The sequence below is a fragment of the Callithrix jacchus genome, chromosome 14, assembly GCF_049354715.1.
Source record: "Callithrix jacchus isolate 240 chromosome 14, calJac240_pri, whole genome shotgun sequence".
Classification (NCBI taxonomy): Eukaryota; Metazoa; Chordata; class Mammalia; order Primates; family Cebidae; genus Callithrix; species Callithrix jacchus.
Window position 1 is genome coordinate 71,018,944 of NC_133515.1, and position 16,811 is coordinate 71,035,754.

Here is a 16,811-nt window from a genome sequence, read left to right on the forward strand (position 1 = left end):
GAGACAGACAGAGACCTTGTCTTTAAAAAAGAAAGAAAGAAAGTGCTGACATACTATTTACAAGAAGAACAGGGTACACACTAGAAATTCACATTCTTGAACTGTAAAGAGCGCTGATATGTATAAATACAGACAGCTGTATTACATATTTTCAAGGATAAAATGATGCAAATAGGTTACTAAAAATGGATTCTGTATTAAAATGACTGATTCTGATTGATCTTCAAGTAATTCATGTACGAACCCAAAGTGAGACGGTCTCCATGTTACTATGGTAACTTTGGGTGAGAATATGGTAGAGAGCACATGAACTTGTTCACTTACTGTGACCTAACTTGTGAAGAAAGATAAATTATAGCATTTAAATGTCACACACTGAAGTAGGAAAGATCATTTCATTAAGGAAACCATAGTAAAATTCTCTTTCTTAGAACAGTATTTAAGGATGTGGAGGAATTGGTAAATTATCAGACTAGTATTGTCAATTTTTATAAAAGGTCTTTGACATAGATGATTATGGTGTAATAGTTACACAATGTCTTACAGATTATATATGTCACATCAGTTATAGACAATTCTGGAGATGATAATCTATTAAAGTAGTTCAAAAAGAGTCCCACAGGAACCTCTTTTGAAATCACTGATTTCAACTTACTAAAGATATGGGTGTACAACATAAGTGGAAACATTTTCTACTATTCATATGCAGATGAATTTCATTCTAGCTCAGAAACATTTGGAAAACCGACATGCCACGTGACTTTAAGCTATTAAATGTTAGTGATACCATCTTCGAAAAACACAATGGCTTTCAATATGTGACAGTTTGTGTCTCAAGTCAAAAATGGACAGTGATGTGTAAGAAAATCAAATTATATAATAACAATTCCTATTACTCTTGTGGAATAAGCTGTTTCTTCCTACCAAGTCAGTGATATTTCTGAGATCATAATGTTCACTGTAAATTTAAAGGGATCTCTTTTCCCATAGCACTCAGCAAGAAACCTGTGCTTAAAACTGAGGTTCCTTGGAAACATGCTGAAAGTTCTGTTTTCAAGGGTTTTAGAACCCTTGATAAGTCCTAGTTCGTTGCAATAAGAAGATGGCTTGCTATCTGCACAGACACTATTCCCTTGGGGTAGTAAATGTGCTTATCTATTTATAGTAAATGTGCATGGCATATTAGAGCCAACATATTTTATAGGCGGACATGGAGGAATACAGAATAATTTTTAATCATAGCAATTATACTTACTTAAAATGAACTTGGTTAGCAGGTACACTACAGATTGGAATGGCTTCTTAAAGGCTATCCCACCTTGGAAATAATCCTGGTTATCCCCAACGCATGATGTTTTGTCCTGCTTCTTGGTAGGATATCTCCTTAAATGTGCCTGTTCTTCAAAAAGTGATATTTAAAACAAATGTGTCAGTCTCACAGAGGAAGGAAATGGGTGCTGATTAAAAATGCCCCATTGCAGACCACTGATTGAGACTTTCTAGGTGTGGGGACGCAGGAATGCACATCTCCTATTTCAGGTGCTTTTTGTACCTCACTGTTAGAGTAAAATTTTGACATCTGTGAACCCAATTCCGGTTTCCTCCCAGCTATAGCTGAGAGCGCCTTTTAGAAGGAATGTGTCTAACATGGACACTAAACCTTGCATGTAAAACTGTCAGCAAATACTCTCACTTTTATATTCTTAAAAACATATAAGCAGAAACTTATACATGCTGAACTGAATATATACCACTTAAACATGTTAGAGGTAAGTAGAAGATTATTTTATTTAAAAAAAAATTACACATGGTTCTGAAATATTTTTTTCCTTTTTAAAAGCTTCAAGGATATGCACTAGTTCAAGAAACCCGGCTTGTCCTTTAACAAATTATACAGTTTAACTTTCTTCACATATTGTCACAATAGTTAATTCATAATATAATCTTATTTGGATTTGGAAAAGAAGACACAATAATTGAATTAGGTTCAAGAATCAAGTTCGATTTGTTTCCAAGACTTGGAAGAATTTCTTTTGTACTGTTCCAGTTCCTAAAACAAAAATATGTATTACTTTAAGAAAAATCAACTTTATGAATTCAAGGAGGCACCTTAAAATTGTCTTATCATTTCTTAGATATAACAATGTATCCTTAATAGCATTAACATTCTAAAGATTTCTTGACAATTAATTTATACATGATTATGCTTAGGACTTATTTTCTAGAAATACAGTCTTCAGAGTTTCTGTGTTGCTAAGCAGCACTTAAGAGATGCACTTATTAAACTTTTAGACAAAATTATGTACATAAAGTACATAATACATATAAATTGCCTTTCAACTAATGAACTAGACATTTGTCATTCTTCAAGTATTTAAAGGTGATCTTATTTTTAATTGTTTGCTGTTCAGCTCTCATCAAAAACTTGGTCGAAGTAAGCAAAACATTTAAAAAAATATATACCCAGGCTGGGTGTGGTGGCTCATACCTATAATCCCAGCACTTCGGGAGGCTGAGGCAAGAGAATTGCTTGAGCCCAGGAATTCGAGACCAGCTTAGGCAACATAGGGAGACCCTGTCTCTACAAAAACTGGAAAAAATAATAATAAATCATGGAGGTGTGCGCTGTGGTCTCAGCTACTTGGGAGGCTGAGGAGGGAGGATCACTTGAGCCTGGGCGGTCAAGGGTACAGTAAAACTGTGATTGCACCATTGCATTCCAGCCTGGATGACACGGTGAGACTCTGTCTCAAAAATGTGTGTGTGTGTGTGTGTATCCGTTATCCCAGTGATTTTACTTTTAGAAATTTATCATACATAATAGAGCAACGCACAAGGATGTAAAGAGAAGGAAGCTCATAACTCTTTGGTCTATCTCAGCTGACAACTGGAAACAACTTCGATGTCCCCCAGTAAGGACTTATTAAAAAATTAGCGTTCATTCACAAGTGGCTTCCAAGGCAGCCAGCAAAAATAACAGTGGCCACATGAAAAGACAGTATGTGCCACATGAAAAAAGCACACAGGTAGGGAGAGGGCAGGATACTTCCATTTTCTATTTTCATACTTCTATATATTTTGAAATTTTTCACAATGAGTATATGTTACCATTATAATTCATCAATAAATTTTAGTGGAGGTGGATATCTGGCACAAAGCAACTGACATGTAAAAGGGACCATCTAAGGGGATGTCTCCTGGCCTCCTACGTGTTGTTCAATTTCTAAATAACTGTACAAAGGTTATTACCACTTTGGATAAACAAAATACGGTTACTCTGCAAGATAAGACAATCACTGCCCTTTGGCTAACATAACTGAGGTTCACAGTTGCTATGAAAAGAAAAGCCATTCTACTTTTCAGAAAAATTGCAGATTGTCCCTTTCATACCTATACTCTAAGTTATTAAAATTTAAATGTTAGATGTTTCAAAATGGTATACAGACTTTGGAAGAGTGTTTTCCTTGTTTTTTTTTTTTTTTTTTTTTAAACTTTTCACTGGATTCTAGGAAGAATTTCCATGGTAATAATCATATGTAGTCTTTACAGCTTGGTTTATTTTTTTCTAATGAAGCTAATTCAGTTCACCAGTTATCTACCACTTGTGGTTTTAAAGATTAACTTACAAAGAATAAACAATTGTTTATTGTAAACCTTATCTTTAACTGGAAGTTCTGAATTATTATTGCCAATGACAAAGGAGAAAACGTTGTTTTGAGGTTCTTTGCTAGTAGTATCTCCCTTTTGCAGACAGCAAACTGTAAGAAAACTAGGCCTGTCACACAGGCCATGCCATAGGGAGAAGAAGGAATAACCAATGTGAGACAGAACCCACCATGTCCACTAGATCATCAATATGACAATGATATGGCTCCCAAATAATACATTTATGGTTCAAAGGGATAGCAATAAAAAGTTTTCAAGAGATATCTGTGATTGGTCAAGATCTTAAAACAAATGTTAAGTGTAACTTTTTTTTTTTTTTTTTTTTTGCTTTAACGAAAATATAGAAAAGAAGCTGGGCACAGTGGCTCAGGCCTATAATCCCAGCACTTTGGGTGGCCAACTCAGGAGGAATGCTTGAGGCAAGGAGTTCAAGACCAGCCTGGGCAATAAAAAATAAAAAAAATTACCCGGGCATGGTGGTGTGTGCCTGTAGTCCCACCTACTTGAGAGGCTGAGATGGGAGGATTGATTGAGCCTTGGAGTTCAAGGCTGCAGTGAGCCAGTGAGCCATGATCTCGCTCTTGCACTACAGCCCGGATGACAGAGTAAGACCCAGGATCAAAGAAAAAGAAAAAAACACAAAAGAGGGGGAAGGGCTTAGCAAGTGCTTTCCACACTCACATTCCCTTAAAATCGGGAATGCTTTAAAGCTAGTGAGCTTTTAAAAAGTAGAAAATACTACTGAAGTGTCTTCTGGTGCCCATGTGAAGTTTGGCAAAAGACAGAACTTTGAATAATTAAAGACAGCTAATCATGAAAGACCTTAAGTCTGCAGGAAACAGGGAAGGGGTTTTCCCAGATCCTTGAGGACTGATTTCACAGGCACGACTAGAAACAACTTAAAGTCTCAAAACTACTCCTGAAAGAGTATGAAATCATATTCAAATTAAAAATTGTGTATAGCAGAATGTCAAAATTTAGATTCAGCTTATCAATGGAACAACTGAGCATCAACACTGATAATCATTAGGGTATCTTTAAAGCTAAAGCACAAATTACGTTAAGGTTCTATGTGTGCAATCTGCATCAATGCAATTCACCTAAAACCACACTAATAAAACTGGTTTAAGAGGCAAACTTAGGGTAGCACAACTTTTCAGGTAGGTTAAAAAAAAAATCTCGAACCAAGAGATGATAGGAATTGGTGATCTGCTGGCAGTGAGATACGAGATGAATGAAGAGTGATATGGGTACTGTGGGGCTGCCTTTCTTTCCACACAAAATTCTTTTGGTTTTAAGTCATTTAGAGAAGATAGATTTGAATGTGAAAACTCATGATGCTCACAAATACCTTAATCCTTTAGTGATACTGATGTATATGAACTTAATAAAAGTGATCCTTATGTAATATAAACAGATATTCTTATCAACAATGACAGTTAATCATTGACTCCTTGATAAATATTAATCAGGGATGACTTCCAACTAATCTTTACAACGTGCAAACATAATGAGGATTACATGAGGTCATTTTCCTGTTTCTACAACATGCCTCTCACTTTGCTACAGCTACAAAACCTTCTAAATATTCATGGCGTATTTTTCAAAAGTCTTCTAGACTCTATGTTTATATAAAATGTTCTGCTTACTTCTCCAAGGGTCCCCTGAGGGTGAACACTGGGAAAAATATGCTGATTCCTGCTCCTAGCTGACATCTGTATTCAGGTTACCCTCATAACAATGTGACTGTCACTGGGGCGGTTTTCAACCCAGTGCTTACCAAATGTAAGCTTACTCCTCTAAGGACAGAATCTGCACAACATCTCATTTTATCACATCAAACTAAACTCTAAGTTTGCTTGTTTGTTTTTAGAAAAACCTAAGTATTTGGGTCATAGTGAATTTACCAACCCTTACATTCTTACATCAGACTTTTGTGTCCAAATGGGGTTATCTAGGGCTACACAGAATGGCAGCAGCCACTTTTAAGCATTTTCCTGAGAGATCCTAGGTTGTGTTAGATATGCCTGTGTGCTTTCAGATTATGCTTTCCGTCCTTAACTGGGTGAGATATGTTTTCTGGTACAAGGAAAGTATAGGTATGTCTGAATGTCCTAATCAAAACCAAAACTCTGTAGGTAATTCCACAAACCAAAAATATTAAGAAAATGTCTCTCCAGCAGCAAGGTTAAGAATCACGACTCAACTTTAATATAATGCAAACTGGAAAATCAAAAAGGTTTATGTGAACATTAAGTCATGTCTGGGTGGTGGGATGACAGGTGATTTTAAAATGTTTCTTTATTCATATCAAAATTTTATTTTTCTACAGTATACTATTAGTGTGTTATTTAAAAAGATGTGCTACTTAAATAATTTTAACAGTGAAAAAGAAACACTAAGTAAATACATTGAGAAAAATGTAAGGAATTCACAAGGCACTCTAGGTTTTGTGATAAAACTTGAGATGGAATTAAGTAAATGTTTAGGATAATACCTGATCTTTCTGAATTCTCATCTCATCTACTTCACTTTCAGCATACTGAGGATCTCTCGCGGGGTCCTTGATATCTTTCAGCGTGTTAATACTCTGAAATTATAAATCTCCAAATCACTTAATGCCTATAACCCCAAATTCAGTGGCTACCATCTGCCTAATAAACCAACCTCCCATTCCTCAGCCTGCCACGAAGGGTCTCTAGGATTTTCCAAGCTTTTTCATCACCACTGAGCCCACTTCCCATTCCACAGGTCCCCTTTCAATTGCCTCTGCCTTCTCTAACCGCCAGATAACTCTCTTTGAAAGTAGAGCAGGAACCATGTCTTACTCATCTTTTAACCCCCACAGTGCTTATTTACATTTTCAGCAGATGTTTAATTGATTTTTAAGCATGAGAGATAAAAACAAAGTGGTCATAATAGGCCCTTTGGCAAATTTCCTATGACTGTTAGATATAGTGCTAAAAATCTTGCTTTAAAAAAATTAGAATTATGTACCTTTGGTGGAAAGAGCTTTTCATATACTTTTTTCCACAACTCCATTGGTGAGTGGGCATGAAGCTTTCCAATGTCATTTTCAGGAATGGGAGGAGATCCTAAAATTGCAAGTTTTACTCCAAATGACTGCACTGATTAAAATATTACAAACTCTACCAATAAAAGAAATGACACTAACAAAGGTATGAAACTTACATCACTCATTTTCCCTCTCCTTAATGTGGTCACTGTTAAAATTTGTCCCTACCCAGCAGAGGAAGTCACTGGGACAGATTCTAGTATTGAAAGAGGAGGAGGCAAAGAGTAAACTGGGTGAACTGAAACTCTCATTTTCCACACCCTGTACCTATACCTATATCTATATCCTGTTAACTAGTAATTCCAGTTCTTGGTAGTGTTTACCCTAGAAACACCTGCAAACTGGTATTGTATTAAGGACTTCACACTGCAGCATCATTTGTTATCAGTGAAAAATTGACCTACAACCAAAACATTCATCACTGATAAACAGTGCATTAATTACTATGTATAGCCATGCTCTGTAACACAATCCAACAGTTAAAATAAGAAATAGACTCATATGTAGCATTAATATGGAAAAACTACTAAGGTAGGTTGAATAAAAAGGAGAAATTCCAAAACGATATAGACTGAACATACAATTATGTTAAAGCAAATAGTTTTCTACACTATATATATATATATACATATGTGTGTGTGTAAATGCATAGGAAATTGGAAAGAACACAAATTTCCCCCTTATATGTACTCTTTTACCTTGTTACAAGGAGATTCTCTTTATGTATTACTTGTATAATTTAATTTAATTTGAAAAATGTAAAATTTTGCCACCATTTACAATTTGTAACAGGATATTTCCCATTCTATTTCCAGCCTCTCTATTGTTCACCAAAACTGTTTTGCTGGTGCTCTTCCAGGACATGCTTATGACTCTGGTGGGAAAGGTACTGATACATTCCACTGATGTTATTCAGCTTTGCCAAGTTTTACTTGCATTCCTTTGGGTGTCTCTGTGTATATTCAGTTCTATACAATTTTACCACCTGCATAGGTTCATGTATTTGCTACCACAGTCAAGACACTGACTTAATTCCACTAGTGCAAGGAGCTTGTGCTGCCCTTTTACAGACATACCATCCTCCTTCCCGACCTCTCCCCTGGTCTCCTCAACCATAGTCCTATCCCTACCCTCTGACCACCAGTAATCTGCCTCCATCTCTAAAATATTTTTCATTTCAAAATGTTTTAGAAATAGAATCACACTGTATGTAATCTTTTCTAATTGGCTGCTTTTCACTCAGCATGAGTCATCCAGGCTGTGTGTATCAATCGTTTGCTCCTTTTTATGGCTGAGTAATGTTTCCTGGGACAGATGCACCACTGTTTGTTTAGCCATTCACCTGCTGAACAACTTCTGGGCTATTTGTAGGTTTTGACTACTACACATAAAGCTGCTGTGAACATCTGCCTAGAGATTTCTGGGTGAAAGTCAAGTTTTCCTTTCTCTTGGATAAATGCCTAACAGCACAATTTCTAGGTCATGTGGTACTTATATGTTTAGTTTCATAAGAAACTGTCAAACTGTTTTCTAGAATGGCTGTACCATTTTACACTCCCACCAGCAATGTATGAGAGAGCTGTTCTAGCAATTTTGTTAAGTGTATATAGTGATAGCTCATTGTGGTTCCAATTTGTATTTCCCTAATGACATTAAACACCTTTTTATGTGCTGCTTTGCTATTTTTATGTCCTCTTCTGAAATGAAATGTCTGCTTGTGTCTTTTGCCCACTTTTTAATTGTTTATTTATTTTTCTGTTGAGTTTATATATTCTAAACACTAGTCCTTTGTCATATATGTGGTTTGAAATTATTTTCTCCCAGACTGTGGCATGTCTATTCATCATCTTCATATGGGCTTTCACAGAGCAAAAGTTTTAAATTCTGATGATATCTAAATTTTTAAATTGAGTAATTCTGAACTCTCTTCTGGCCTCCAACTATTCACAGGGGCAAAAGAATTCCATCGGCATTATATGTTAGTACACGCAGTGATTCTCACTGCTACTGGAATTAGATTGGTGCTAATGATAATCATAAAAGTCCGTCTCCATGACTGTTCATTAAGCAAAATCACCTCCATTCCTTTCATCCCAATTAATCTATAATTGCATTACAAAGATTTCTATATTTGAAGTAAGTCATTTTTAGCTTGTAAGACTAATAGAGGATGGGAAATACACAAAAACCCACTACTGCCCATTACAGTGTTAAAGCAAACTATGCCACCTGCCAAGGATAAAGAACTCTGAGGCTCAAAGATTTTCACTATGAAAACAGCTTCTGTGGGAAAGTAAGGGGCTTGAGATATAAACTCTTAAACTTCCTTTTAATTCAGAAGCCTACAGAGAGTTCAGGAAATACATTCCATGAGATGAGGCATGCTATTTTATAACAACAAATTATATCACACCTAATTGTTACAATTGTGATCTTTTTGGTTTATTCTACTTTAATCTCTCATATACTTGCCAATTGCCCATAATATGTAGCTCTGAATTTCCTCACTACGCTATGCTCCTAGTTTCTTTAAATCCAAGGAGCTAAAATTTAAAAGTACCTGGAAATCAGTGGGGGAAAGAAAATACATGAAATTTGCTTTTTAGTGGAATAGAGATCAGAAATCAGTCTCTAATGTGGTGACGTTCCTTTCATCACAAACATGTCAGTGTGGTGCATGTTGCATTAATACTGGGCATGTAAATAAACACACAGGAAATAACAGCAACAATAATGAAACCAGAAAGAGTACGTTGGAGACAAAGCAAACATGGAATAGGATAAAATCAATAAGCAATTAAAAAAAGACTGAACAATCTTAATAAGTTCACTAACCTATTTGACTGAAAGAATCCAATCCTGCTGTGATAAACAGTGGTTTATTCTGATCCACACATATTGATTTGCTACATGGAAAAGAAAAAGATTCTAAATTAGTTTAGCAACTGAATTTGCTACCACTCTATCCCATAAACATCAGAGCCATATTATTGGGCTAGTTTTACATTAAGCCACTAATGAGAGCACTGCCCCAAATGAATGAGTGACTATCAATTTAAGAGATTTCAAAAATTAAAGTGTAGCATAAATCAACATTTTATAGGGGGGAAAAAAGTGACAGATCCTATTACGTTAAATCAAAACCAAGAGAAGGCTAAGAAGATACATTCCAAAATTTTCAATTCCATTTCAAATCAATTTAAGAAAGTAATAATAGAGGGAAGCTACGAAAGTGAAGGAAAGGAGGTAAAGAAATCAGGGAACAAGTATAATATTATCATTATTTTATTCCAGCCTCAAACTAAATGTTATGTAACATTTTGGTTGTTAAATGTGAGAAATATTTAAACAATTTAAGAAGCAGGAAATAATATTAAATTATCTCCTTTATGTTGAGTCTTGACAAAATAAATAATAATAAAAATAATTAAAAAAAGAAATGATCCTTTAAGAACAGCTGTCTGTGTCACTTTCCTGGTCAAGACACAAGAGACTGAAAAGAACAATAATCAGATGAGACAAAATTGGCTAATCAATCACTCAATAAATGATATAAAAATATCTTAACAGTACCTTTTGTCAATGCCAAATGCCAACTGGTTGATAACGCCACGTATTTTTAGTAATAGAGCTTCTGATTTGCTGGTAAACTTTAAACAAATCAGGAGAACAAATTAAATGCTCTATTTTCTAATCACAGAAACAGGTAAAATAAATATGGCTTTGAACAAGTACAGATTGCAAAGAGAATTACTATTTAGTTGCCCAACAAATACTTGTGTTTGAGTAGACAAAACAAAACCTGCATAAAGAAATCTTAGTAACTTTAACTCGTTCTTCAAACTTAATGAGTACATGATGTGGAAAGGACTTGTGTTTATGCACTGATCATTTTAGCTATTCACACAAGTGGATCATAATCATTGTCAAGTAATTTATTTAAAATGTATATGTAAATGTATGTTTATGGGCTGTATGTGTGTAAACACACTCACTATAGTCTAAAAGAAAATTTTCCAAAATGCAGTTGGGTTGGTTAGGAAATAAGAGGTATACCTCAAAAGTAGCTTTTACATCCAAGGGCATATTGCTGCCTTCCAGAAAGTCATTGTGGGAGTGCAGACTGGTCTAATGATACTGATACTCAATAAAGTAATTTTTAAACTTCTTTTTGAATTGCTTTTGGTGCCTAAGCTACTTTTTCAGTGTTGATATAACCAGGGAGCCCATAACCAGAATATTTCAGAGAATGAAAGGGGCTGGGTATTAGTAATAATTAAGCATGACATCAGATGAAAACCAGGACATATGGTTACCCTATGAATCTTTAAAGACTAGATTGGATGCCAGGCTGGGCACAGTGACTAATACCTGTAATCCCAGCACTTTGCGAGGCCAAGGCGGGCAGATCACGAGGTCAGGAGTTTGAGACCAGCCTGGCCAACAAAGTAAAACCCCATCTCTACTAAAAATACAAAAATTAGCTGGGCATGGTGGTGTATGCCTGTTGTCCCACCTACTCGCGAAGCTGAGGCAGGAGAATTGCTTGAACCCAGGAGGTAGAGGTTCTGGTGAGCCAAGATCGCACCACTTACACTCCAGCCTCTCTGGCAACAGAGTGAGACTCTGTGTCAAAAAAAAAAAAAGACTGGATTGGATTTCTGTAGATACCAAAAGTCATTCACAGCCAAGTCAAAATGACTAAAAGGTATGGAAATACAACTTTGAACTGAAATAAAATGTAATTATGAAGCAACGATATCAGCATTATGGTTCCAATGGCTATTCCACAAGATAAGCTTCATTCTGGATTAAGAACAGAAAGTTCTTAATGCTCTCAGAGAAAGTATTCAAAAGAGAGTACTCACGTGTATGTAAGATCTGATACATTTATTTAAAAGAAAGCCATTGAAATAATTGTAATGCTTCTACTGAGACAATGTTTAAAAATACCTATAGAAAACTTTAACTGAATTTAGAAATACAACTGCTCTGTTTAATTTTATTTTCTTTATGAGAAAGGAAAAACCTAGTCACAAACATATTTCATAGAATATAGGGGCTGGGAGTACATTAGAAGTTTTCTAACCCAACTTCTGCATCTGGTGCATCAATCACTTCTAAAACATCTTTGCCTTCTGCTTAGACGAACTCAATGCCTGGGAATTCATTTCCCAAAACAACTCACTCTGTTTTCAGATAATGGTAGTATTAGAAAGTGCTTTCATCTTTTGAGTAAACTCTATTGATTCCTTTTTCTGGACCTTAGGATAGCAAAGAATGAATTTAGTCACTTTTCCATGGAATATTCCTTCAACTATACAACAGAGTTATCACACTGTAGATGATATTCTACTGGTCCTCATATATAATAATTTTGAGTCCCTGCCATTCTGGTGGCTCTCCTCTGAATCTGGTCCTACTTATTAGTCTTCCACTCTTCTTTTGGGGGGCGAGGAGCATGTTGGTTTTTTAAGAGATGGGGTCCTGCTCTGTTTCCCAGGCTGGAGTGCAGCAGTGTGATCATAACTCACTGTACCTTGAACTCCCAGGCTCAGGCAATCCTCCTGCCTCAGCCTCCTGAGTAGCTAGGACTACAGGCATGCACTATGATGACTGGCTAATTTTTTTTGTTGTTGTTGCCTCATTTTGTTGCCCAGGCTGGTCTTGAACTCCTGGCCTCAGGTGATCCTCCCACCTCACCCTCCAAGTGTTGAGATTAGAGGCAAGAGCCACCACACCCAGCCTGTTTTTTGTTTTTATTAACTTAATTAGATTGTTCATAATATTGAATCAATATTCTCAACTGTACTATAAAGAATCAACTATAGTGTTGGGGGAAAAAACCCTGCTAAATATCACGGGATTTTGCAAAGCAGTACCCAACCTTCTTCCTTAAATGGGGCAGAGGGTAAGAGGAGATGTGAAACTGAAAGACGAGGCTTTCATAACTTTGGCTGCATTCTTCCTGAAAGACCTAATGGTTCCTTTGGTGGTCCACAAGTACTCCACTAACCCAAACCCTGTTCCTTTGGGCTTACTGAAAGCTGAGATGAAGCCCTTCTCAAAGCCATTCCCTGGTTCCTGATCTTGCTGGATCTCCTGGGCCACGGTTAATACCAGGCTCGCTGTGGCCTGCGTTGACCTGGCTTCATCTAAATTTGTACCCATGAGACCAGACTGGGCCCTCCATCAAACATAATCTGTTCCTAAATAAATAGAGGGATTTCCCTCAGCTAACTTTAACCAGAATTAAATATGTGACCCTCTCTAGTGGCAAAAATAAGTAACTGCAAGATCTTTACCTCTGTACCCTTGATGAGCCATTCACTCAAATTCTCTCAAAATAGTAAAGAAGAACATTTTCCAAACTACCATGTCAACCTTATACATAAGCAAATACAATTCAAACATAAAAGGTGATCCTTTTTAAGAAAATATATAATAAAGTGTATTTGTAATGTTTTGAAAGGTATATAAACCAAGAATACATATTTTGTACATTTTACTTTCAGTCAAAATATTCTAGCCATGAAGGCAAGGGGCTAGACCATGTTGTCTCTAGGTTCCTCGGAGTGCTTTAATTTGGAGGAAAAAAAGAGACCATTAAACAATTATTCAAATGTAAAGAAAAAATTTTTCTTCTTTGAGACAAGGTCTCCCTCTGTTGCCCAGTCTGGAGTGCAGTGGTGTGATTATGGCTCACTGCAGCCTTGAACACCTGAGCTCACGTCATCCTCCCACCTCAGCCTCCCAAGTAGCTGGGACCACAGGTGTGTGCCACCATGCCCACCTAATTTTCAAATTTTTTTGTACAGACAGATTCTCGCCATGTTGCCCAGGATGGTCTCAAACTCCTGAACTCAAGTAATCCTCTCACCTTAGCCTCCCAAAGTGTTGGGATTACAGGTGTGAGCCACTGCACCCAGCTGGAAATTTTTTAAATAAAAATGTTTTTTTTATTTTATTGCATTAAAGGACATTTAGTAAAGTTTAGTCCTGCTTTGGGAGATAATGATAACGTAATTATAAAAACCAACATTTATTAATATACTGTCCTAGGCTTGGTGCTAGCATTTCACATGTACTGCCTCATTGAATCCTCACAACAATCGTATGAAGAAGATATAATTTTTCTCCATTTTACCCTGGAGGAAAATGAGGCTTAAGGGAAATTGAGTGACTCGTCTAAGATCACATGTCTAATAATAAATGGTCACCCTGAGATTGGAACCCAGGAAGCATGACTTCAGATTTCATGTTTTTAACTTTTACAACAAACAGCACTTTTTTTAAAGACCCCTTACCCCCAATAAACAAAACTGTTAAAGTTGCTTTTTGTTTTTCTTTTAAGGAAATATAGATTCTAATTCTTAAGGGGATGCTAAAAATGAATAAACACACCATCAACTTATCTCTTTATGCTTGATTGGGGTTTATGGATATAAGCAATTCAGAACTTTTGCTCCAAAGAAGGGGGAGACCATCTAGCAGTGCATGTTCAACAGGTACATTATCAAACGCTCTGTAAGGAAAGGTCTTTGGCAGTGGGAAAGCAATGGGACCATGAACATTGGTAAAAGCGTTTATTCCTTGTAGCTGTGTATCAAGTTGCTAATCTCCCAAATTTGGTGCTGTCCATTCAAGCCCAAAGAACAAGAAATGTACAAACCATTAATGATGCTCCATAATAATGTGCAACAAATCGAAGTGTCTTGCATATTACCTTTCTCTTCTCAGACTCAAAATCCTGTAGAAACACATTATTAAAAAATAGTCAAGGTAACTAAATATCTATAGCAGGAAGATTCAAATTATTAAATGTAGAAGTAGATTATTTCTTATTTTTTTTTAAACTCACCTTCAGGAATAGGATTCCATTACCTTGATATTTGTTTCATAGAGAGTCGAACAATAGCTGCAGCCTTCTTAAAGCTACAGCTATCAGATCTTTCTTTGTTTAAATACTTAGCTCAATAGAATTCAGATATAAGCACATGTTTCATAGTGTAGAATACCCTAACAATTCTCTGACAAGCAAAGATAAGAAGAAACTAATTTTCTACTTTCTTCAATTTAAAAGTTAGAAAGTAAGTCCTATTCCCCAGTGACTGAGTTGAAGATTTTTTTTCTTTTCTTTTTAAGAGACAGGGTCTCACTGTGTAACCCAGGCTGGAGTACAGGGGTGTGATTACAGCTCACTGTAACCTCAAATTCCTGGGCTCAAGTGATCTTCCCTCTTCAGCCTCCCAAAGTGCTGGGACTACTGGCATAAGCCACTGTGCCCAGCAAGATTCATTTTCTAAACCTGCCTATCCCCATTCTAATCACTACACTTATTTTCTTTACCTATTTTTTTCTGTCCCTACTATATCTTCTTTTCCAAAATCTTTAAGATATGTGACTTATTAACCTGTTCTTTCAAGAATTACTTTTCTTATTTTGGTACCTTCCTCATAAAAAGCACAGCCATGTATGTACAACGAGCTCAGCTAGAAGAGCTGAGAAGAGCTTACCTGAAAAATATCATATTTACTTCCGATAATGACCAGAGGTACTGGAAATGGGTCAATTATTTCACGATCCTGTTAATAAACACATTGCATTGATTTATTATAATTCTTTCTCATTTTTTTTTTCTTTTTTTGAGATGGAATCTCACTCTGTAGCCCAAGCTGGACTGCAGTGGCACGATCTCACTGCAACCTCTACCTCCCGGGTCCCAGTTCAAGCAATTCTCCTGCCTTAGCCTCCCAAGTAGCTGGAATTACAGGCACATGCCACCATGCCCAGCTAAGTTTTTTTTGTTGTTGGTATTTTTAGTAGAGATGGGGTTTCACCATGTTGGCCAGGCTGGTCTTGAACCCCTGACCTTGTGATCTGCCTCCCTTGGCCTCCCAAAGTGCTGGGATTACAGGTATAGCCACCACTCTTGGCTGATTTATTATAATTCTTTATTGCTATGTGCTCAACAATTTCTATTTACTTCCAAAAATTTTCAGTCTCTTCATAGATACATACTTAATTTGCTTGACATAGAATTTGTTCCAATATTTAACTTTTCACTTCCTAAGCAATGTTTCGTAAGCATAAAACTAGAAATGGCAATTCCCTAAATTACTATGATATTTATTCTTTTCCCTTTTCCACCTTTTATTTTCTTATGTAACATATTACCTTCCTGGGTTTTTTTTTCTACTTTATGTTAACTGTTTGTGGAATAGCATTTATCCAGCATAGATTTGTTTTGTTACATACTTCCCTATGTAGAACACTTTCTTATAAACTCTGGATAATATAAAATGCTACTCTTAGTTTTCTAGATGATGATATTTATGATCGTATTTGAAGAACTTGTGTTACTATCACAGCAACTTTATAATTTAACTAGCTGTCGGATGATCAAAATATACAAAATACGTGACAGAACTAAATAAATGTAAACTGCAGACTGACAGTGAAGGCTATTAAAACTCTACCCCTTGCTTAAAGTTGTAGCTTCATCTAGTCTTTGTCAGGTGACTTTTGTACAATCTGGATTTTTATCTACATTTTTACAGAGATTATAAAATCAGTATCAAACCACTATTTTAAAACTCTATTTCTCTGATTGCTGTAATATGCCATTATAATCCCAGTAGATGTCTAACAAGAAGACGTAAGGAATCTTTTTCCTTGTTTTGCTATTACTGAGATTTTAATAAATTGCTGTAATTTTCCAGTGAACAGGTTCATCTACATCAAATGAATTTCAAGCCATGCATAAAAATCTAAAGAAGTTGTTTGTGATGTTATCATTAACTATATATGGGGCTAAGGATTCTAGCAATAATTCCAAACAGCAACTCACAGGATGGTCCTTCTGCATATTATTCCAGATCTTCTGTCTCATTTCAGAAACTGCTTTAGAATTCATCTTTCCCAGTTTCATTATCACCTTGTCTACATGGCTTTTTGTGGCTTGCAAGAGATTTTCCATGGTGGGCCAAAGATCATTAGGTTTTGAAAGATCCAGAACGAGAACAAGAGAAAACATCCTAAAGAAATAAAAATGTCTTTCAAAAAATAC

At 36.1% G+C, this 16,811-nt stretch overlaps 1 protein-coding gene across 10 annotated transcripts in view; it reads right to left on the reverse strand.

The window, feature by feature from the left end:
* DYNC2LI1 (dynein cytoplasmic 2 light intermediate chain 1) overlaps nt 1-16,811 on the reverse strand; it is a 73,489-nt gene that overhangs the window by 23,296 nt on the left and 33,382 nt on the right. For 7 of the 10 annotated variants that reach the window (XM_035272678.3, XM_035272676.3, XM_078349433.1 and 4 more), the window contains 5 exons: nt 16,593-16,779; nt 15,259-15,327; nt 14,415-14,492; nt 10,316-10,392; nt 9,578-9,648 (listed from right to left, as the gene is read on the reverse strand). In XM_035272678.3, the coding sequence (XP_035128569.1) occupies nt 9,578-9,648; nt 10,316-10,392; nt 14,415-14,492; nt 15,259-15,327; nt 16,593-16,778 (481 nt within the window). In that variant the 5' untranslated portion in view covers nt 16,779. Of the gene's footprint in view, nt 1-1,255; nt 1,400-1,763; nt 2,051-6,163; nt 6,257-6,663; nt 6,762-9,577; nt 9,649-10,315; nt 10,393-14,414; nt 14,493-15,258; nt 15,328-16,592; nt 16,780-16,811 lie in introns of those variants that run through there. The other 3 variants (XM_035272674.3, XM_078349434.1, XM_002757788.6) reach the window with 3 other exon arrangements.